This window comes from Gymnogyps californianus, chromosome 3 (genome assembly GCF_018139145.2).
Source record: "Gymnogyps californianus isolate 813 chromosome 3, ASM1813914v2, whole genome shotgun sequence".
Lineage (NCBI taxonomy): Eukaryota > Metazoa > Chordata > Aves > Accipitriformes > Cathartidae > Gymnogyps > Gymnogyps californianus.
The window spans coordinates 124548545-124572989 of NC_059473.1; the positions used below are offsets into that span (position 1 = coordinate 124548545).

At 47.9% G+C, this 24445-nt stretch overlaps 1 protein-coding gene across 1 annotated transcript in view; it reads right to left on the reverse strand.

Annotated features, from left to right (window-relative positions):
* The window catches only part of BLK (BLK proto-oncogene, Src family tyrosine kinase), a 34734-nt gene extending 15088 nt beyond the window's left edge, over positions 1–19646 (reverse strand). Inside the window, exons 1-6 of the mRNA XM_050893356.1 lie at positions 19567–19646; positions 11755–11857; positions 9576–9624; positions 3773–3866; positions 2631–2729; positions 1294–1397 (exon numbers count right to left, since the gene is read on the reverse strand). Of these exons, the coding sequence (XP_050749313.1) occupies positions 1294–1397; positions 2631–2729; positions 3773–3866; positions 9576–9624; positions 11755–11857; positions 19567–19646 (529 nt within the window). The remainder of the gene's footprint in view (positions 1–1293; positions 1398–2630; positions 2730–3772; positions 3867–9575; positions 9625–11754; positions 11858–19566) is intronic.
* Positions 19647–24445: the final 4799 nt, after the last annotated feature.

Consider the following 24445-nt stretch of genomic DNA (forward strand, 5'->3'; position numbering starts at 1 on the left):
TGCACAGAGAATGTGTGGATGACCCAGCTGTTGCATCCAGGCTCTGGCACTGTTTAATTTACTGGTAATGATGTAGCCATGGAGGAAGGGACAGATACGGCTGTGGAGACCTCCCATGTGAATGGGGGAAAACAGAGATGAGAAAGGAAGAAGGAGAAGCTACTGTAGGCAAGAAGTAGTTGTAAAACGGAGGATCCAGTCTATGTGTTCCCTCTCTTACTGTTTGGCCAGGACCTTGTAGAAGAATTTAGGAAGCAAGTCAAGGAAAAGAAGGTCCCATATTACTTCAGATGGATGCTCCAAGTCTCTAGTGATCTATTAGGAAGATACAAACCACCTTTTCCCATGCGGCAAGAAAAGACTCCTATATCCATTTCACAGGAAAGAAACTAAAGCACACCAAGACTGAAGTACTTTCCTGAACTGCTGTATGGAGCTGATTCAGAGCAGAACCATGTGACCACCATAAGCATCATTTCCTCCATGCTGTAAACACACCCGCTGGCCCAGAGGATGCAAGGAGAGAAAAGTAGGAAAGAAACAATATGCAATTCCCATGGGACGACCTAAGCTAGCTTCCAGACTGTCAAGTTAACAGCACAGAACAAGGAAGTTGCAGTTACACGGTTAAGTATTATGGTTAATAACTATACCCACTGCCCGAGAGATGTGACCACAATGCTCTGCCCTTTCCATCCTCATTGGGTCATGTCTTCAAAAGCCAGACATGTTCATAGGGAAGGAAAGTGGATGAAGTCCACCTTTCCTGCTCATCAGTCTCCTTTCAAAAGTCCTGGTTTGCATCAATTCCCCCTGCTACAGACTATCAGGAAAAACATGTTTCCTCTGGGAAAATGTTTCACCAAAAGATTTTTTCCAAAATTCTGCAAGCTTCTGCTGGAAGCAGGAGAAATGCTTCTTCAAGAGTGCGTAGAAGTATCTCAGTTTGCCAAAAAAGTAACATTTCCTTGGGGAGAAAAGGAAAAGAAAACCCCTACACATTGTTTTGGAAAGTCTTTTCTGCTTATCTGTGTTCCCACATCTCTGTCACGAACTATGGTGACAAGAACCACCCTTACCACAGCCTGAACTACACATATGAGTAGCATCATGAGCAAATCTTTGCCCTCCAAATCCCCAGCTCAATTCTACAGCCCTGCCGAGCCTAGCAAATGCTATTTTGCCCAGCCAGATCCAAGAAACACTGACACAGCTGAACTTTGCAGCTCAGGTCTGAAAGGTTTTCCAAGCTGTGGCTATAACAAGGAGTTACCCTTGCTCTGTGTATCTCACCTTGGCTGGTTTCACTCTCTCGGACAAGGAAGGACCCGACTTTGTTACCAGAAGACAACAGCAGCCGTTCAGCATCTTTTCTGCTCAGAGTTCTAAAATACCACCTGGGAGACAGAAAAGGCAAAATCGTTGTTTGAAAAGGGAAAGCTCTAAAAAAATCAAATTCTTTCCAGTTAGTTCATTTTTTTTTATCATTACACTCTGAAACCGTGGGTTATTTTTATCAGCAAATAGTTTTTTATCTGCTGGGAAGTGCCAGTAATAGACTGTTTTCAGTAGATTGACACCAGATTTCGGTCACTTTGGGCTTGTTTCACAGCCTAGCAATTCAGCCAGAGCAGAAAGTAAATGGTATGCGCAGTACCCCATACATGAGAGAGGTGCAAGCTCAGACAGCGCACAGACTCTGAGGCACGCAGGGACCCACGGCTCACCTGGTGAGTGAGTAAGCCCTGAGCAGTGTCCAGGCAGGCTGTGTATAAAGCAGATACGTGGGCTGGAGGCTGAGCACAGGGTGCCCATAGCCATTTAAATGTACCCTTTGGATACAAAGAGCATTTATGTCTCAACCACATTTCTGTGCGCTGTTAAATATTTACTGGATTCAAGAATGGTTGTGTCCCTCCAAGAGAGATTGCAAGTGGGGCTGATCATTTATAGCTGAATGCCACAGAGGAGAATAAGGCACGGAAACAATTTCTTCTGCTGCTTGTATTGTAGGCGTAATAACCCCTTTTGGCTCAAGTCTTTCTTACCATCTTCTTTGCAGGGAGCCAAACATGAAGGCTGCATCTGGGCTAATGAAACAAACAGCACCAGGCTGTGGGGCTGGGCACTGGCACTCAGCTGTCTGCCCCATTAAATTGTTGGTGTGGTCCCTGGCACATCTGAGACCTGGATCAATGCACCCCCTCCTGAGTGATTCCCAGTTTACACACAGATACCCTCTTGGAGGTTGAGGAAGTTTAACACTATGCGTGTGGGTGGACTGGCCCAGTGGGGCCAGAGGATGGTCCCTGGCACTGCTAATTTACCAGTGCAAGCATAACCTTTATGTTCTTTCCCCCAAATCCTTGTTTTCCACGGTGAGTGAAATGAATGGGACAGGAGTCTTTGCCCACTTTCCCAGTAGCAACCTCATCCTCCCTGCTCCGCACCCACATGGTGCTTAAAACTTCTCCTGAACTTTTGGGCAGCATTGCTGGGGATGGTGAAAGACCTCTTGCCATCCAGCCCAGCAGTGACATCTTCCTGCTGGCAAGTAAAGCTGTTCCCATAGCTTCTTGAGGGACAGGGCACTGCATCAGTGTTCACCATTCACAAGCTTACACACTTACTTTTCCTCTTCCAAACTGTCTACTTGTGCAACGAAGTTACTGGGGATGTAGCCTTTCCTCCCGCTGCTGAGGGATTTTGCCAGCCACCAGTCCCCCTCACTGCAAAGCAAGCAGAAGAGAAGGTGTGAGCGCTCAGAGGAGGTTTCATGACAAGCTAAGGCTGCGGGGACGGCATGGTTTCTGGGGTTTTGAGCGCTGCAAATAGGCGAGCACTCCTTAATCCACCCTACAGGTCCCTCTCAATTTCCTAGGACCACCACCAGGTTGAAGGCTGTTGGTATCTCAGGGACTTCTGGAGGTGACAGACTCTTTCCATGAATGCAGAGGAAGCACAGAGCGACCACAGACCCAGACCTCTGCTACACACCCCAAGTGAGAGGAGGGAAGTCTGGGTGACCGTGGGTTTATTTTGCCTCTTGCATAGGGACATCGGGGCTCCTCCTTTCTGCTCCTTCATCTGCCAGACATCCCGCTGCTTTGCTCTCCCACCACTGACTCAGCCACCAGCCGTGACCAAAAGCCATCCCCACCCAGCAGTCTCCCCTGCCCTATGGGTCCCAGCCCACGGTGTCTGGGTGAGAAATGTCACCTCTGGAGGCCACCTCACAAAGCAGTCAGTGATGGAGCAGTCCTAGAAGGTCTGTTGACTGGGGGAACCAAGCCCGCCTCTGCCCTGTTTATGGACTGGGCAGATGGACTCTCAGCCTCTTCTCTCGTGAGTTTGAGAAGGTGAAAGGAAACCACACACCCCTCTGGCTTGATTCTGTCCTTTCCTCTGACTACACCCAACCCACATCCTTTGCAAAAGCACGATCAGCACAAAATACGAAACAGGAGCTAGGTTGTTGTTGTTATTTATGCTACTTCTGCGCCCACGGGCACCGGCAGTGAAGACGGTCCCAGTCGTATCCAGGCAGGGACACTACTTGACCCCAAAGTATCCATAACCCAAGGAAGGCACGGAAGTGTCACTTTCTCCACCTTGCAGAGAGAAGAGGGTACCCGGAGTCATGCTTTGGAGCAAAGCTAAGGCACAGACTCAGCTCTGGTCAGCTGCAAATTGGTGTCTGACCCCGAGGTCTCCCCTTTCCCAGCCTCACCATACTCATCTTTGAACCTCCCTCTGGCAGCAGGTCACTTACTTGGAGAGGACTTGGAGTTTTTCCCCCTTGACCAGCTGCAGGTCACGGTCACTTGAGGCAGGAAAATCGTACAGTGCAATCACAACCAAGTTATCTGCAAGAAGAAGCAGCACCATTAAATCCAGCCAGTTCCCTGTCAAGGGGGTGATACGCACCCAGGTGTATGGTGGGGCATTTCACACCCCCACACACAGGGGCACTCACCCCCCCGCCCCCCGTCCCCCAAAAGCCAAGTTTTCCACCAACCCAGCTTTCCTGCCAACCACAACTTCTGCTCGGGGACTAACACTGATTCACCCAAGTGTTTCCTGTGTATGTGTTTTTAAAGCACTCCAGATCCCCCTATCCACAAAACCCAGTGTGTCAACAAGAAAAAAGGGTTTGTGTGGAATAAGAAGGGTCATAAATAACCTGTCAGTGTTTGGCCTGAGTTTTACACAGTGGTAAATGAAAACTGCTGTAGCAACATTTCCAAGGGTGGCTCTGGGATTTAACTCAAAAAGATGAGGCTTTCTTGATTGAAAAAGGTATAAATTCATCTCAGTTTCTGTTATTCGAGCCCATTGCTAGGATTTAACTCTCCCTCCAGATGCTCTCGACTCAGCCTCTATCTTGCCATCCCTTTTACACACTATTCCTTGAAGGTAGTGCCACCACGTTTAAGTCACGCTGCTGCTTTCGACCCGGCACCTCTATAGCACCCGGCTGCTCTGCTCGGCTGAAAATCCCACGGGGGTGGTGGGTGCTCCAGGATCCCCTTCCCCCTCCCTGGCCCCAATGCACTTTAGATGCTCCAGACCACAAAACCGGTGCTCTGTGTCTCCCATTTCACTTGCAACCCACCTGGACCGAGGCTGTGAGCAAGTCTGCAACCCCATCCCCTACCCTACCACATCGCTTTTACTCCAGCCATGTTGGCCGAGCCCAGGTTTTGGCACGGCAAAATGAACTTTCGCTCTCTGGTGCATGCGAGCCGTGCTGTGCGTGGCAAAGCTGCTGCCTGGTACGTGTGCTGTGAGGCTGCTAACCCACCCCGGGGCAGATCTCTGTGGGCTGGAGCTGAATCGCTACCTTTGCATGCCCGGGTTGTGCCGGTGCTACTCTCGGAGATGTTGTGCAACCGTTCACATGTGCTCTACAGGCTCGCAGCTACTGAAGCAGAAATGAGCAGCTATTTTGGGGCAGATCAAACTTTATAAAGAGGATCAGCACACGCAGACAAACAGAAAAATCGAACCAAAACACAATGGTGAAAAAGAAAAAAAAAGAAAAAGAAAGAGGAAAAGAAAAAGAAAAAGAAAGAGGAAAAGAAAGAAAAAAAAGAGAAAGAGAAAAAGAAAAGGAGATCACTTGCTGCAGAAAGGTTTTATCTTGTACACAGCCTAATTAATGCACCGAGAGCGATGGACGGTCTATTATTAGCATTTTTCAAAACAGACTGTCAAGCCACAGTGTCTGTGTGACCTTTTCAAATAATGCCACCAGCAAGAGAGCCAGACTGGCCCTTTGTCATCGCAAGATAACATGTCTCTGGGGCAACTTGGGTTTTGTGTCTGTGCAAGGCCTGGCTGCTGCTCTGCTGGCGATTTATTGGAGAGGAGGAAGGAGAAAGGGTCAGCGTGGGAGGAAATGTAGCTTTGTAAACCAAAGCCCTGAGCAGTTCCCTTCAGGCTTGTGAGGAGGAACTTGGAGATCCATGAGAGGTTTCAGCAGAGCCTCACTCTTTCCTACGTATGGGGAAAAGGATGATCAGTCACAAGGGAGAATGCTTTGAAGTCTTAAAATGGCTTGCACGGTTGGGGGCTTCCCCTTGAGGGATGTCAAAGTGTTTGGCATTAGCAATGCACCCGAACGCTTGTTGCCTCCTTGAGAAAGTTGTTATCACACAGCTTCTCTGACATGAAAGGTTTTTGGGGCATGTGCCTACTGGAAGGTGTCCACAACAAACACGCTCATCCACGTGCACCATCGTGCTCCTCTTGAAAGTGAAATAATGCAGTGGTCACACTTTTGCTTTGAAAAATAGAAGCAAATATGTAAACACCTTCAAGCACAGAGTGGCTGTGTATTCCACAAAATAAAATGAAAAATGTAGTTTTGATCTTGAAGCAACTGACATAAGTACAAATAAACGAAACGAAAAACGAAAAGCAGAGAGGGAGAAAGAAAAAGAGCAAATATAGCAAGGACAAACAGGTTTTATATGCCAAAAAAAAATTATGATCATCTCTTATCCCCTTCTCAACACAGGTGCTGAGAAAAACTGCACATTTAAGTGAACCAGAAGAAAAGCGCGCTCTGCTCAAGCCAGCCAGACTTGCCGTCTCATGATGAAAGTGACTCTTCCTGTCTCTGAGTCTGTCACCCCACTGAGAAACAGCGTCGATAACACTTTCTTGGCCTATTTGATCAAGTTAGGCCATGAGTGACTCTACAGCAGAGAAGCCGTCGGGGCTGCCAGGAGTGACTGCTTCGCAGATAATGCTAGCAGCCCAGAGACTTTGATTGCGAGCCAAATACATCTTGGCTCAGAGTTGCTGTCAGGAAAGTTAGATACCAGCTCAGTTTGCATAGGCTGAGTGCCAGTTTGATGGCTTCATAGAAATGATTCAACCAGTCTTTCCACCGCTGCCCCGTCATGAATGGAAGGTCTTTGCAACCGCCTCATGGCTACGGAGCCGGGCTGAGACTGTGCCAGGGTCCCGCAGAGGACCATCAGTTGGTTTAGAGCCGTCATGGGGTAAATGACAACTCTCAGCCCATGGCCGGCTGGGTGCACTGAGCTATGAGTTACTGCTGCTGAAAACGGGTCCAGCTTTCCGTTTCAGCATGGCATGGGCTGGTTCACCAAGGTAAACATGTGCTAGAAAAGGATGCCTTCAAAACACACAGCTGCTGGTGGCACAGCGGCCTCATTGCTGCTGTCACCAAGAGGAACATCATTAGATCCCGTTGGTGGAGATGCAGAAGACTACGGGCTGGGAGTGTTTCATCTCCCAGCTGGTCAGCAAGCCCAGGTGTGACAGCATGGGAGATGTCTCCTGGGACATCCAGGGACACTGCGAGAGTGCTTTCTGCCAAATACCTTTCTGCACTGTGTTTTGTCACAGTGAATGTTTTCGCAGATAATTTCTGCTTTCCTCATAAAATCATGTCAGACCTAAACTCATAACTTTTTTATTAGGAAATCTGAACTTTTGGGGCAATTTCCTCTCACCTTCCTTCCCCCTCTTCCTTTTGATTGGCAATGCCCATTTTTGATGAGAAGTTTTAGTTTCTCATTGAGAAGTCAGCCTTTTAAGTCGAAACAACCCCTCCTTTTCCCAATTAAGCTCAAAACCATGTTTCTGGCAGCATTCCTTTCAAACTCAAATCCATATTTAAGGAACAACAATAAAAACGACTAAGAGCTTTGACGCTAATCTTGAGATGCCTCAAAAGACCTCAATTCCCAGAGCACACTAAGGTCCTACCCCCTGAAAATCAGTCCTATTCATATTATGGTTAGCCAAAAGCAAGCGAAGAGGTGGAAAAAGTTGCAGTTCCTCAATCAGAAAATGACCTCGCAGAGAGACCGATTCTTTGTGCAGTCGCAGGTTATTATAATGCCTGAGGACAAGCACCCAAAACGACCAGCTCTCTCCATCTGTAGTATATAAATCCAGCTGTGAGCAGCTGGCAGGACAAGGGCAGGGGTTATTCTACCTATCTGCTCTGTCTTATCTATCCAATGCAAGCGAATAGCAGCAGCTGTAGCAATGGAGCTGTTGGTTTGGGGACCACCATCATGGGCCAGGACTTTGCTGTACTGGGGGCTTTAGAAGTGCAGAATTAAAGGTAAATTTTGACTCCATTGAGATCTAGAACCGACCTTAAAGACATCATGAATGCTTAGGCAACCACGTTAAAATGAATGAGACACGATGGAAGAACCCACCCCAAGTGAAAAGTGGATTGGTGATGCTGCCAACACTGCAGTTGAGTCCAGAGTTATGCACTCCTTGCCTGCCTTTGTGTTACTTCCATTAAGATAAATAATGTCAGGAGGAATTTAGGCTTTTGTTAACAATAAATAAATAAATAAATGATTTCCAAGGCAGTGGTGTGAAAGCTTGAAACTGTGAAACAAGTTGCACAACACCGAGATCAGGAAAAAAAAAAAAAATCAAAATGCAAGGAATGCAAAAAAATGCAAAAAAAAACCCAAACAAGGAAAAAAAGGCTTTAGTTTTATATTACATGCCACACTTCCATAGTCAACAATTTTGCTTGACTGAATTTGAAGTGCTCCCACAGGATGTAATTCAGCTCTTTGATTTTTTTATATGATTGAATTGCCTGGATTTTGTGCTTTCTCTATCAATTCACTTGAATTGCCTTCTTTCATGAGAACATTTCAGTTATCTCATCTCAAATATCTTGCATGGTTCCTATCAGCCCATTTTGCTACACAGGACAGAGCCAGACATAACATCATTTCTGGAAACTCAGGCACCGGTAGAGAAAAATAAGAAGTTCCCCAGAGTGTCAGTGTGAATATTCCTCCAAAACTGGAACTGAACCTAACAAACCAAAATATTTTTCAGAGCTGAAAATGGCTAACATGGTACTTAATGCATTTTTTAGCATCTTTCCACTTCTGCCTTCTGGCATGAAGCAGAAGTAAAAGCCGCCTCCCTGATGATAGCTTCTGTTCTGCTTCTCACCAGAGTGAGAAGGTTGATAAAAACCCCGTGAAAAACTGGTGATGTCTGCTCAGTTGTGGAGGTAGGAGAGCATGGTTGGAAACGTGCCATGAAAACAATTTTGCAAGAGAAAGCATGGTTCCTGGAAAAATGGTACTTCCGTGAAAACGCACCCCGATTCACATGGTTGAAGAGCTACACCTCCCACAAATTTGATCTCCGTAACAAATGTCAGTTTTGAAGAATATTTTGACGTTGCAGGATTTTCTCTGTCTGCCCCACGGCAGAGACCCTCCATCATCATCCATGAGACCGTGAGGACCTAGGTCTGCTGTTCCACCCATCCTATTTATTTGTCACCCCACTTTTTTCTTTCCTCATGCCCTGTCTCCCCTAATCCTATGCTTTTGCCTACGTGAGGAACTTTTGTGTGTTGCTAACTGCTTTCTTCCAGCTTCCTCTTATTTTTTTCCCTCTTCTAATTCTCTCTCTCTCTCTCTCTGTCCTTAATCTGGGAAACTTCTTTGACAGAAATATATACAAGTGACTGTCAGAGGCTGGGCAGAGGTAGCAGAGGGCTTCCTGCTAAAAGGCAATCATCTACCAAATGCCACCTGCGACCCGCAGATAATTGCAGAGTTGGATGAAACCAACAAACATTCTCCAAGCAGGAGCTCTGTGCATCTTATTTTATACTCTTTTCTTTCTTCTCATTCTCTTTGTAGTCCTCTGGGCTCTCTGATGCCTGCTGTTTCCTCTGAAACTTTCAGCTAACTGGATATAGCTCCACAAGTTGTCATGCTGCAGACAGGGCAGCAGACAGAAATCTCATGCAGTTGATGTCTCAGATCTCACTTTGCTCAACCAATGAAGAAGGACTGCTTTTCCCTCTTAATTTCTTTGATGAGCAGGGGAAACTGGCAGCTACGAGCAGTTAGTGATGTAAACTGAATCTTCAAAAACGCACTGATAAACTCCCTGCCTGGCAATGCTAAAGATACAGAAACCGCACGCCTGTGACATGACGGCTTGTTCTCAAGACCTGCTGTTGGGGGACCATCACCTTGCAAAACCCCATGGGAAGGAAAAGAAAACAGCAATTGAGCTAAGAATCTTACCTTGCACAGAGGCTTGGTTTAGATGAGGGATGCTGATAAATTGTCTGCCCTTTGATAGAAATAAAAAGAAAAAATAAGACATTTATTACTTTGCTGTGTTTGCAGGGAAACCTGCTCTCAGCTTCACAGATGAGTGGGAGTCTGATCCAGAGCCCACAGTAGTCAGTCAACAGCCCCTGCATCTGGCTCCGTACGTGTTGTGATGGCTTTAGCACATTTTGCCATGATGTGTTCATAGCTGTCTTAACTGTCAGCTTGAATAATCCCTGGCTCCCCTCTGAATAAAAGCATAAATCTGCTACCCACTCATTTAGACCCTGGTCTGTCTAACTCTTGTTCACTGATGCCAGATTTCAGATCAATGGGGGATGAGACATGAATGGTCACACTGAGAAATGACAATTGCAATATTATTTGAAGCAGAAAACCGGGGATACTCGTTGCCATAATTGTCCCAAGGCTCATGGAATATCCTTTGCTCAGGGATATGTTTCAAAAACGGAGGCAGTGACTATATTAGCAAATTAAACAGCAGGAAGGTACTGCAGCTCACCTAGGCACACTTTTAAAATGTTGACATGGTCCCTAGTTTGGTTTGGCCCAGACCCTGAGAGTGGCCAACTGGTCATAGACCACTCCTAATCAGCAGCTGGGATGCAACCACCTTGTTTTGTGGGCTAAGAGTTTAGTATTATGGAAATGGCCCGGTGGGCTCTGTTGGCCTCTGCCCAACTTCAAATGCCAGTCCTGTGATCAGTCCAAGGTACAGTACCTAGTGACTATAGTGGGTGTTTGACCACTGCCACTTATTTTTATACATGTGGAAAAGGAGCGAACTACAGACGCTGAATTAAAAACATCTAGTATTGTCTGTCCACGCCACCCTTTGGCTCCTACTTAGCAGCAGTGTGGGGTGGGAGAGCTGCTCACCCACTGCTCTTTCTAATTTAACTGAAAGAAATATGGACTTCCCCTGACATGTGAGAGCTTAGTGCCCATGGCAAAAAAATGAGTGTCAGAAAGTGATTGATACTATATTTGCACTGATAGCAGCTTCTCTCCAGTGAGCTGGAGAGAAATTTAGGGAAAGAACATCTTCTTGGTCAATCTGACATCTGCTGTCATGAAAACTGGACTTCATAACCATGGGAGAACTCAGAAATGAAACTAAAGGAGTGAAAAACATCTCCACTTGTCATCAAAAGCAATGATAGGCAGTTCCTCCCCCCTCTCAGAGCTCAAGACCCGAGATGGTTTTCACATGACGGTTGCACCTAGAGTTGCTCTTGTGCTGGCTGCTGGATGCAGTGCTGACAAGGGCAAGAAAAGAGAAAACAACTTCATGTCCTCTGTACAGCAACAGACAGACAGACAGTGATTTCCAAAGTTTAAGCAAGGAGTTTGTCATTTGAGGTCTCCTAAATCCTGACCCAGTGTCTTACTCATCTGTGTCCATGCAAGCAGAGGCCGTATGAATTCAAAGGGAGCAGCAGATGCTCAGCATTCCTCATTCTCAGCCCACTCCAACACAGATTAGCTGTAGATGCTCTTTAGTGAACCTGTTGTTCTCTCTGATCATAAAGTTTCCATTGCGGTTTGCAATTTTGAATCTTAGCCTGAATCTGACCCATCTTTGTGCCATTTGCAAGTCAGCAGCATCAGCTTGGGTTGCAGAGCGCTGAGGGCAGCAGCCCTGTCTAAAAGATATGAGGATCAGCTTGGAAGACTTGTGTCCAAGCCATGCAGGGCACACACGGCAGTGGCCTCTGCACCTCCTCTCCCTGTCTCCTGCCCTGCTCTCCAGTCCAGCCCATGCAAATAATTGTGCCAGGCTCAACATCACATAGCCTTTCAGACCACCACCATCCCTAGCCCACTCAGACAATTCACGGCCATCAGATATCTCCGAAGAGAAAATGGCATCCTTTTTGACAGATCAAAAACCCAGAGCAAGAAAGGGTTGATTGAACAGTTCACTCCATATTAAGAAGCTCATGGGGGGAAGCCAGGCATAAACATTTGTCTCCTGCCCTTTGAACAACATTTCCTGATTGGTGACCAAATTTTAGGAAACAGAAGTACTCAAGTTCCTGCTGGCACACACAAGTATTGCCTGCATCACTCCAGACACTAACTGAGCTCTGGAGGATCCCGAAAAGACACAAAACCGCAGGCTTACCTTGGGTGGGGCGGGAGGAGGTTTACTCTTGTTTTTTGGGTTGCTTCCAAAAGTGTGTTTCTCATTGGATGTCAGCTGATTTTTGCTCCCGAGCAACCCCATCCTGGAAGAAAGACCAGAAATTACTTTTTAATGAGAATGCTCTTGGGGAAAAGGGCAGGCACTGAGGGACAAAACAATCTTCTCGTTCATGAAGAACAAGTTGGAGAAGATGAGGATGCAGAGCAATGGGACAGTGGAGAGAAGAGTCTAAAATCATCCCATCTACAGTCCTCCTGCTAGCTTGGACTTTGTGAACCCCATAGTTTCTGTTCCCACACAGCTCTGGTGTTTCACACTTTGCAGATGAGGCTCAGACAGACACTGTAAGTCACCAGAAAAAAATGGGCACAAATGACTGCTTTGGATATGTCCCCTCTCCAATGCAGAGACCCCCAGCTGGCATTGAGCAGACTTGCTTCAGAGCTGAGTGATGCCACATGCATGCACTGCTGGAGATCCTGGGGAATATCCCTGTGCTGAGCTGTTCAGGTGTACCAGGGCTTCAAGAGGGTCACGTAGTCCCCGGACCAAGAACGAGCCATACTCGTGCTGCTCAGTGCTTTCCATAGGTCATGTCCCTCCCATGCAGCAAGAGCAGCACACGGATGCAGTAGCTATCTGCATGGTACCAGTCCCACTGTTCCTCATGCTTAAGCAGCACAGACACACACTCAGCTTGTCCACGAAGGCATGGAACCTCATGCGACGCTTTGGAGGACTGCAAGAAGCTTAGGGAGTCAAATATGGTGTAGCTCGCATCCATCCTGCCTGTAAAGTGTGGGCCTAGTGCTTGACTTGGTTGTCCATCTGCAATGCCCTAGTACCTTTTGATGTGCTCTGGGTTCTCACAAGGTGTGGGTCTCCCATACATCGTGGATTATGTTTCCCAACCCCGTGTGCAGACCTCCTGGATACCTCAAGGATCACCAGACACAAATGAATCAAACCCTCTCCGGGGACTATCCTCTGGTTCACGCTGGGGTTTCCACACTTATGCTTGAGGGCTTGTTTAACTTGGAGCCCAGAAATGTAGTTTCAGCTCTGGTCAATAATTCTAGCATAATACTGGGCTGGGTAGCCAAGATAGCCAAACCATGGCAAAGTCAGCCTGCTCAGCCCCCTGAAAAAGTAGTGAGCAGCTGAAGCCAGCGTTACTGAAGTGCTGTTGCCACGAGCGTATAAGCTATCTACACCGTCCAGCACCATAGTCTGCCCCAGCCACTGCTTTGAACCAACGGCATTGAAAGGTGTGGGCTACATGTCCAAAAAAACCCCAAACAACCCAAACCCTGAATACTCGTAGCTGAGCAAAGACATGTTGGCTCCTATTCTTGCCAAAATACCTCAAAGTCTACTATGAACATGGAGGATCGGGGACTGGAGGCCCAGGGACCAATGTGGTTAGTCAGTTCCCCCAAATGTCAGTCTGGTGCTGTGTCGTGATAGTCAGACTCCAACAGATGTGTTCAAAAAAGCTTCCAGCAAACCAGACTTGCGTGAAAAAAATATGCCAGTAAAAGCAACTTTTTTTGCTTTCTAGCATGTATCTAATATTTCAAAAACTGGGACTCTGAAATGAGGTTTCTAACAGAGCCATCCCAATATTTTAAGGTGGGGTTTTTTTGAAATGTCTTCTCCCTTCTGCCTCATTTTTATTTTCACTGATAAAGTGAGCAAAATGGAAGGAATTGGTGAAATATTTCAGGATAGCCCAATACACATTTTTCCCCCCAATCAGAAGTTTTCCACCATCCAAACTTCTCTGAGCTTTTCTTTGACCCAAGTTTACAGATGGCCCATCCATCTGTACCCAGGTCTCAGCACTGCTCCAGGCACTGACAACACGGTTGGAGGGGAAGTTTCGACCACTGAATGAGCCACAGCATTTCCTACAGCAAGTTCATTTTAATTCGGCAGCCTCCCTTCCAGGTTGCAACCAGGGTTTGCTTTGCTCAGAAGGTCTGGTTGTCGTGCAATGACACATGATTTTTTAAGTGAGCTTTTCCCGCTCTTCCACTTGCAAATTGGTGGAAGACAACTTTGTGGCAGGATTTCTGATTCTCAGTGGTGTTATTTGCCAGGATAGTAAGTGAGAGTAGCTGGAATTCCCTTTTCACCCGGGGAACCGCAAGGTATCATATTAAGTCAAGGCTGGATGATCGACAAGTTTTAGATACCACTAATTACCAACCATGAAAGGCACAAAGTCTACCTACATGTTCGACATATATCTACGGTCCTTCTTACTATCTCACTGGAGCATCTCGGGGTCTTTGACATACTCTGCTCCCGAATGGGAGATACAGACGTGGCAACTGCTGTCTTTTTGGCAGAGTTAGGGGAAGTGAGACATTAGCATGAGTCAGCAATATGCTTTGACCACCAGTCATGTCACCAGGATGATCTTACGAGAGGATTGATGGACCAACCACGTCGATGCACCTTTTGGGGTTTCAAGTTGCTCTCAGTGACAGCACTGGTGGGGCAGAGTGGGAAAGGGCATGGAGGAAGGTCAACATCAGCAAGTCCCATCAGGGGCTTGTGGCCATCCCAACTGATCTGACAGGGTGTATTGGGAGCAGGGACCATGCTCTAACCTGTGCATCTCCCCATGGTGCTCTTGTGTCCACGGGGGCATTGCAACCCCTTCTGTGCCACGCTGAGACTGGAAACACCTCTCTGCACGTTTGCACAAACTGAGCTTTCTCCCCGCATGCGTATGTCGAAGACACATGCGTGCAAAGCAGCACAGAGAAGCGAACAGCAGGTCCCAGCACGGGTGGGAAATGGAACTGGCGAAGTCTCCCACAAAGGTCACTCGCTCCCACCCACACACAAAAGACGTCAGCACTGCTTTAGGCGTTCACAGTCCCTACGAAATCCACCCTTCGCACTTTCCAGGTTGCCTCTGCGGCCTTCGGCAGCCAGCGTGACCTTCCTTCATGCCGATAGGTGCTATACAAAATCCCAAAATAGTGCCGCAGACAAATGTTGTCAGATGCGGCGAGCTGCTGCTGAGCTCCCAGCCCACAGCTGGTGGAGTTTTCATTTTTTAAAAAGTAATTTTTTCTTTTCTAAAAAAAGGTAGCTGAGTGGAATGTACATTGTTCCACAGTGTTTCTGCTTCTGATCAATGTTTTTTAAAATTAGCTTCAAAAAAATATATTGAGAAAAGTAACTGATAGTTCTCCAGCCATTTTTTGTTGTTTTTTTGTTTTTTTCACAGTGGAAAAGAGCACTGGGGAGAAAACAGTAACTCAGAAAAGCATGAAAATTTCCTTTTGTGAATTTACAGTTTTTCACATCTAAAAATGTTTGTTTATTTTTAATAACTGAGAGTGGGGAAACTCATTTTCTCAACTTTACTCAAGTTCAAAAAAAGAAGATTTATAAAACAAGTTCTTTTTAAAGCAACTAGAAATCAAAAACTGAACAAAAAAATCTTAAGGCAACACAAAATTTTTCAATATGCTTGAAAAGCTTTAGCAAAAAATAGTCCAGCTTAGCTGCTGAGAAGTTTTGAGTAAAAACATTTGATGCAGAAGTCTTCCTGGGAGAGTCAAGCAAGCCTTTGCTGAAGAAGTCAATAGACACAAGGACGGTGAGCTCCGTGTAGCATCCAGCTCTGAACGCGTGTGGGACAGACATATAGGTCACAGGCACACTGGATGCTTGTATAGGACCTCTAAAACATGCTGTGTGTCCTCTGTTGTAGGACAACAGAAGATAATTTTAGTAGCCTTCAGAGGGGCAGTTGAGGTGACATTTTGGCTAGCGAGAGCTGGATGCAGGTACAGATGTTCCAGCGTCAATGGGCCAAGGGGAGGTCTTCTGAAGATCCCACCACAAGGCCCTGCTCCAGCAATGCTTTTACTGGCGTTTAGATGACTTCTTTGTGGTAGAGAGGAACGAATGTGACTAAATGTCCTATCGCTCCCCTATCTTCAAAGAGGATTGGAGAACGTACCCTACAGGAGAAACCCATCAAGCTGAACCTGGAACTCCAGGGGGACCAAGGCCCGGTAGAGATGGACACAAGTGTTTGCTAACCACAGGGTTTGGAGACCTGCCTTGCACCTGTGTTTGGCCTGTTTTGAGTGCCCAGGGTGGGCTAAAGCAAACAGGACGGTGTCGAATTGGACCTGCTGGATGCACGTACCCCTTTTGTTGCAGCAGATCAGAAGGTAGGATGGAGGTACCCGGTCTAAGCCAGGCACTGCAAGCATGGGCTTATTGCCCATCTCATCTTTACGGTAAGCAGCCCTGCACCATGGGCGCACCATCTACTGCGGTTGGCTGGTTTCCGCTACCAGAGCAAGGGAGCTCAAAAGTTGTTTCTGATGTAAATGCAGCAATGTCTTCTGCAACAGGGATGTGGATGACACAGATAAACGGCCTTGGGATTGCATGGGCGGGTGCGGGGAAAAAACAAGACAGAATGTAGCAGAAAAGCAGAAGTCTCGGCTCATCATTTGCCTCACCCCCATGAAACTGTGCCATGGAAAAATAGGTTAAGACCCGAGTAAGCCAATAGTGTTTCACTGTGAGGGCAGCTCCAAAACCCCCCCCAAGCCCAGTGAAATCACAAAATGAGCCCCCTTTCCATTCAGATTCTAGGGTGGGTCCAACAAAGTGTTTTCATAGTTCACCAAGATTAGATATTTCACGTCATTTTAAAACTTCAGTACGTCTTTTTTAAGAAAACACATTTTAAAAGGAAATGGCATTAAAAACCCTGAAAAAATTACTTTGAAAATGCAGATATAGCCAATTAGGAAAGGTTTTAAATGCTGAATATCTCTTTGCAAGTCCTCCCCCTTCCAGAAAGAATTGCTGAAATCAACTCACTTTGGATACAATAATTTAAGTATTCCAGATTTGCATTTTTGCATCAGCGAGGAGCAAAAAAATTCAGTAGAAAAAAAAATTGCCTCCAGTTCTAGGCGCATCCCAGGTGCATTAAATTCTCTTTTTCCTCAATAAAATAGCTCTTCAATACATTTCCCGACCTGGCACCCTTGCATTGCTTTGCAAGACACAAACCCAGAGAATTACTGAAGATCTTGGTGAGATCAGCTACTTAAATAGGAACGAAGATTTGCTACCAAAGCGTTTTCTAATGTGACTGTTTTCTACTTTTGCTGGGTTTTGGTCAAGTTCTTTTTACCTTTTTTTTTTTAAATGATTAGCGGCTTTGTTGCTAGGAGGTGGTTAGAAGACAGCTACAAACAAGTGTGCTGTGACCAAACAGCATTGACCTTGCAGAAAGTCTTTCCCAGAGGCAGAAGGTGGAGGCTACGACCACCGTTCTCCAGGACACAGTGGCCAAAGTCTTGCTGAAGACCCATCCCTGCAAGTGGGCGAGCAGCGAGCCCTCCTGTGATGATATTCACAGTACTGGGTCTCCAGCTAACGTCAGGGGGACTTTCAGAGCCAAAAGCTGCCGCTCAGTACGACCAGGCTGTGTGAGGAGGAATTACAGCAATGCAGAAAGTCCCCATGAAGAGCTGGAGAGCCCGGAGCAAGAAGCATCATGTTTTTTGCTGGGGAGTGAAGCAGATGTCTGGCTTGCATGTTGCATCTTTGCTGGAGAACTGGGAATATCCTACTGGCAATGTTCAGATCCCATCCAGTCCTTGTCCTTGTTGGATAAATACACCAAGTTGTATTTGTGCTTGCATTGAGGCCTCTTTCAAACACTCTGGCCTGTGTAAAAGGTCTTTGAGGCAGCATGAAAGGCAACCCCCAGGAGCAGCCAGGCTCTCCAGCTAATGCTGGTGAGGTGCTAATGTTGGTGTTGTGCTGCTGCAGGTCCCAGTCTCGAGCACAGCCAGTGTGGCCAAACTGGTCTTGGCAATGTTTGTCCCTTGCCAGCCCAGGGCAGCCAGAGGACAAATCCAGGAGCTCTGTGATCCTGCAATTTATCCCTTGGTGAGGGGTACACATTGCAGAAATGAGATTGGAGCCCGTTGGCTTATTTTGGGATCTCCTGCTGCAATCCTAGCCAGCTTGCCATTTCCATTGCAACTTAAGTCTGCCCTGAATCTACCGTCTTTCTTAGGCCATGCTTTGAAGGAGAACCTGGCCCAAGCAAACAAACCAAGCAGAAAATCTGTTTCAGGACTTTCTGAAGAGCTGGAATACCCCATGGAAGAAAGCTGGGGGGTGGGAGCGCACAGATTTCCAGGACCCTGAGTTTAAGCAGATGCAAAAAGTTTCTTGACAGAGGGGGGAAGAAAAAAAAAAAAAAAGATAATAAAAGCTTCTTGCTCTCTCCAGAAGTAGAAAACAGCCGCCTGTTGCCAGAGTGGTCATTCACTAATCAAAACATCTGTCTGGAGGAAAAATGGCTGCTTACATTGAGCATCGCGCCCTGCTGGAACCTGGCAGATGCTTGGCTGAGCTGCAAGAGGCTGTGGGCCAGGAAGCGAGCCAGGGCTCAGGGTCCTGGGGAGGGGGGAAGAGCAGGAGGGCAGACTGCTTATCCCACCTCCCTTAAACATGCTTTCCTCATGAGCTCACCCCAGGCGTTGCATCAGCCAAGTGGGACGTCTGCTGGGAATGGCTCTGCAGGACCTGAGGTCTTGCAGCACAGGGAGGTGGGATGCACTGGAGGGGGGAAGAAGGAGGATGGGGCCAGGATTAGTAGGCACATCTCTTTGGGTACCTGGGGCATCTCTGGGGTTCTTCAGGTGTGAGAGGTTTTATCACGAAGCTGCATTGCTCGACGGCAATTGCTGCGGTGGCTGGAATTTCAACCCAAATTTCAACTCAAATCTATCTGCTGCCCAACGCGGGTGTGGGCCAAACTTGTGGATGCGCTATGGGTGAGTTGGAGCACAGCAGGGAGAAATCCTCTCTGCAGGCCACCCCTATCTGACATCTAAGTCCTATGGAAGTGGGCACAGGCCATGCTCACTTGGCCAGAGTGCCTGATGCTCTGTTTCACAGCACTTTGAGGGCACATCACGGTGGTCTGTAGGGATGTGGGGAGGTCCTGGCCCTCATAGCCCTGGGAACATGAGGAGATGGATGGGGTGTTCCTCCACACCTCTACGTGTGGCCACCCACATTTCTGCCCTGGAAAAGGCCCTTCCTGGAGGCCCTGCATCCCAGAGGCTGCCTTTTCCTAGCAAGAGGATGGCATTTTGTAGGACCCCTTAGCCATGACCCAAGAGGAGCAATGAAGCTGGTGGCAGGCTGGTGGTGCTCAGGCATTCGATGCTGTCAGAGATCCCCTCCTTGAGTCGGGTCTCAGATGGAATGATGCTCCCTCCCACCATCCTCAGATGAGGCAAAGGGCTGTAGGGAAAGATGTACATCTCCAATTCCCCACCTGAACACCTCCAACCGCATGTCAGAAATAGCTACTGGATGCCAGAGCGCTTCCCCTACTCATCACAGCTGTGTCCAGCTCTGGCCAGCCTTCCCCACACATACACTCTCTCTTCCCCCTCCAGGCCCTGAGGGGACAGGGGAGGATGGGAGTACCAGGGTGTACACGCCTGGCACTTATTTGTCCTCCTCTCCTTTTGCAGTAAACCAAGGGAACAGCATCCCTGCAAACCATCCCTCGGGGCTCGATCTTAGCAGCCGCTGGGTAGTGCCCTCATCATCTCTCTACCCCACGGATCTTGGGGAAGGGAAAGAGGGCAGGGGGGGCATCACGTGAAGGAGGGATGGGTGAGAGGAAGAGGATAGAGAAAAACCTGCTGGGCTTCTCCCCACCCTCAGGGGAATGTGGATGGGGGTGGGATGTTCCCTACTTGCCTGCTTCCTACGCAGCTGCTCCTGGAGACACGATCCGAGGACGGACGAACCACTGGTCCGACCCATGACAGATGCTCCATGGGGCTGACGGCCCTTGCAGAATTTCTCTGTTAGAGACCTCTGGCTCCCACCACGTCCACACCATCCATGGGACCGACTGCTTTGAATGTTACACCCCCCAGATTGCAGGAGCAGCCTGATTTTGCAAACGCTTTTAATGGGCTTTCTTTTTTTTAATCAGGTCTTTGTGTCAGAACTGACTCTTTTCTCCCCCCAAGGATTCCTTGCTCTATTTTAAATATAAAAATGATCATCTGGGAGGGGGTGGGAGTTGCACTTCCCAGACAACCTGGCCAATGAAAATAGCAGTGAGGAAGGCGAGAAACCCAAAGAGAATCCAGACACAAAACCCAGCAAAACCCACAGGCTATTAACAGCTGTCATTAAAACCAGCTACAACGACTGTGAATGGATTGTGTTTCCACTATGCAAACCACTAAATTTTAGGAAGCAGCTGAACAAACTGGCTTTGCAACGATCTTTCCTTTCTGTGATTAAAAAAAGACCTTTTTCAGATGAAATGCATCTTCTCCCAGTGAGCCCCAACCCTCTATGAACCTACTCAACCGTAGCAGCGTGGTCAAACAAATGAAGACCTGGACAGGGACTTGTGGGTGACTCTGAGGAAGTGACTTTCTCATTCTGCCTCAGCATGTTCAACAGGGAGACTGAAACACCTCTGTCTTAGGAGATAAATGTTGTATAAGAAGCAGGATTTGTTTCTACAGACTCCTGAGGCTTCCCGTAGGGTGCATAAAGAGCTGGCTTCTCTGGGGTGTTTTCAAAGTATTTTCTTAAGCTGTTGCAGAGATAAGGCCCCCAAGAACCACCATGTAAACCTCTGTGGGTAATTGCATGACGTCATTTTTGTGTTATATGAGGCAGCAGGAGGGAAGGAACTCTTGGTCTCAGCCAGCTCGAGGCTCGAATGACCTCACATAGTTTGCACTTCAGCTGCCCTCACTGAGAAGGACAAACACAAGCCGACATCTGCCAAGTGTGATGCACAACCTAAAGGTCGCTCACACGCTGGTGATGTTGTTTACAGGAGGAAAGGCTTGGCGGAGCAGATCTAAGCTGAGTTCAAGGCAGAGGACCTTTACCAGCCATAAGACCCAAGGACAAGACGAGGTTGGCTGAGGACATGATGCTGTGTGAGATGGGAGCAGCTGCCCCAGGATGCACGTGCCTGACGCCCCAGCACTGCTTGTGGGGCAGTGAAGTGCCCTCCTGGTAAACCCCCATGGGATGCACGGCGTGGAAATCAGCCATGGCTCTGCAACTGCTCTGGTGCTCCTGACAAAGGAAGAAAACCGCATGGAGAGCTGCTAGGCTGTCTGGGCCATAAGCAGGGGTCTGCAAGTGCTTGGGGGTCACGCCATGCCTCTTACGCTAGAGGGTCAGCACAGGGTGACTCTGAAGACAGCCAGGACAGACACCCACCCCATCACCCCTCAGCCAAGTGTGCTGCAGAGTCAGGCCTGCCGTTTGCATACCAAGGAGATACAGAAATGAGGAAGCCCTTGTAGATTCATCAACCTTCTCCCTTGCCGGCTTGCATTTTGCCTGCTCAGTTCTCCTCCAGCTAAGGGCAGGGGAGAGAGATGGAGGCGGTCAGGTTGTGGCTGGGGAAGGAGAGGACAGCTTCAGGGTTAGCTGGAGTGCTTTGAGCTTTAGGGCAGGGGCTCATCCTTTGGTGGAGAGCACATCTGAGGTACCTGACCTCTCTTCGCTAAGCGAGCTTCACTTCCTATGAAAAGGGAAGTTGCTCTTTTAGAAAGCTGCTTGTCATCCACCGCTGAGGTAGGAAGGAGGAGCTACCACGAGGTGCAGCAAAGGCTTAGAAATAAGCTAGTGGCTGCCAAGTCATCTTGGGAAACAGGGCGATAGCACGGCAGCTCCAGACAGAAACCTGCTTCTGATTTGAGACACGCTCCCGATGCTGACAGTGGGGAAACGCAGCAGCTGCAGCCGAGCTGCTGCAAAGGCCCTTCCAGCGACAGCCACGGTTCAAGCAGCTCAGAAGCAAGAAGTAAAAATAAAAAGGACTAGATATGGTGTGGTCTGTCTCTTGCATCCCAGGGAGTTTTTTTGGTATCTAAGTTATCCTGGCTGTGCCCCTGCACGTCACCTGGGGCATGTCCCTTCATCCTTGTGCCTCGTCTGTTTCCTCCAGGCCAGGCATCTCATGGCCATGAGATGAGACCTGGAGTCAAGAAGCCCAGGCAGAGAGTGCCCTTTTGCAATTTTTACTCAGAAATCATGAAGAAACACCCCAGGGATGTCCTTTGAAAGCAGCTGGAGGGAGACCACTGAGAAAGCATGTGAAAAAGGGCACTAAAAAGAGAAAAGTCTCTCGTATGCAGCTCCCAGGTCACTCCAGATGGACTCCATCTGCCCCCACTTCCCTGATCTGAAAGCGCAGGCTGTAGTCTCACCTGGCCGAGTAGGGTCTGTCTGGCAGTGGTTTTCACCCTGTTTCCATACGTCAGTCCCCAGATGTTCTTCAGTACCTTTGCAGGCCTCTACACAAGTGTGCCATCCCAAGGCTGGCTTGTCTCTGCTACCTTTTACAGTTCCCTGTAAGACGTGCATGGAGACCAGAGGTCCAGCCCATGCGGTAAATGCCCATGGGCTCTTAGGGTTGCCTATAAGCAAGACCTCTAGGACCCACCTCTCCACAGGATGTGGAGAGGGACCAGAAAATGTGGCAGCCTCCCTCCAGATGACCCACAGCCCACCAGGATGACCCCACAGCCAGACACCTACACCGGTGGCCAACTGCATAGCCTCCTTCTGCAGCAGCGCCCACTCCCACTGCATTTTGTCCAGTTCATGCTGAACCAAAAGTGTTCCTGTTAAGGTGTCTGCTGCAGAGGTGGCTCCGGCTTTGATCTGAAACCACCAAGAGGGATGAAGGCACCTCTCCTCTTCCAACTGGCCCCCAGGGCTGCTTCCCTATACGGCTGCTGTGAAAGCTGGGCGGCTCATTCCCTCAAGATGTTGTTTTCATGGTCTTCCCATGTTTTTCTCTTCCCTCTTAAGAATGAGTGGCCTAATTTAACATCTGAACCTCCCTGTTTCCATTCCTCTAGCAGATTGAAAGCTTATTTAATGCAATGTACTGTTGCTCCTGGAAGATGCTGACGCATTATAACCAACCCACCAGCCTCCATTTTGAGCACTTACACTTTCTGAGCTCTCTGAGGCAGCATCTCGACTAGTAAAATAGGCAATATCGGGGCTCATTCTCCCACCCTTCAAAATTAGGTGGCTGCATCCAAACCCCTTGGAGTCCCCATCCTGTGCTAGCTCCTGGACTGTGTTTAGGAAAGTCTAGCCTGACTGCTCAGGTTGCACTGCCCGCCTGTTGGGTCTCTGCTTTCTAAGAGACATGCTGTCCCTTTTGCCCTGATCCTCTGTCCTAAACACGTCACTGGGTTTGGGATGACACTCAGACACAGGCACCTGGTGTAGCCCCAGGTACCAGACCACGCCGAGCGCAGGGTGGTGATGGGCTCCCTCTCGTTTCACTATTGTTATTTATTGCTGAATCCTGAGGGCATTGCAGGGCTGTCTCGAGGGAATGGGATGAAAACGCAGCAGTGGCTTTGACTGATGGCAACTAGGGGGTATTCTGCTAGTAGGGACTACAAAGAGATTTTGTCTGGCTCCAGTTAGGAAAAGCATTTTTTGGAAGGAGAAAGTGACTTTTTTTTCTTTTTCTTCTTCTCGCATATAGAAAAGAGGACTAATGAGGAGAAATGCAAACATTTTAAAACAGACACCTTTCTGGTGGCCTCATGGAAGTGTGAATTTCCGCTGTCCAGAATCAGTACAACTGCTTGCAGAAAATAGCCACTGGAGAAGCATCTAGCACAGCCCTCTGCCCCGAAGCAGGATCAGCCCACACAAAACCGTGCTGGAGGAGTGTGTGGACCTTGCTCCCAAGAGCCTGCCCATGCTGGATGTGATGGTGCTGATTCTTCTCTCCTACCCACACCAGTCCTCCCTGCCAGGCTTCCTCTACACTGCTCACACCATGCCTAATCTCGGCTACATACAGCAGTCAAGACCCTGCCTCAATATTATTTTCTTTTTGATGCTAATAAAGGAAAAAAAAATTATCCCTTATTCAAAATTAGAAGATGAGCTTGACTTTCAGAATCAAGAGAGGATTCAAACTTCCCCAAGGTGCTTGATGGAGATGATAGAAATGCAGCAGGACAAGGCCAAATCTCGCAGCCAGGTCTATTGCAGAAGTCATTATTTATGGCACAGAAATTATGGGGCTGATCCACTCTCAGGTTACCTCATCTTTGACCTGGTCTAATTCTATTGCATCAGAGCCAGAAGAAATCATATTTCCTCAAGTTTCTGGCTTTGCCAGTGTCCATACTCTCACTAGCATCAGCAGGACGGGTTGATGCCCGTGCAAGCACTGAGTTTAAACAACAAGGATTTCTTCCCACCTGGCTAAAGACCTCTCTTGTACACAGTCCCATGGTCTCGATTCCCTTCTGTGCACAGTTGTTATTCGTTGGCAGCCCACTCAGCAACTTTTACACAGAACATTTTTCCCACTTGTCCTCCAAAATTTCCAGGAAAAAAAGCATTCCATGGGAAACCACTACTCTTGAAAAGGTTCTGTCACTAAAACATCATGCATAATGTCATCTTTCACTGGAAAAAGAATAGTTGCCCATGCAAGTTTGCTGTACTAATGTCTCAAGCAGCTGCGGTCTTCTTCCTGTGCTTCAAAAATGACGAAGGCCAAATACGTAAGAGACATCCGGGAAAAAATCTTGAGATAAAAGTC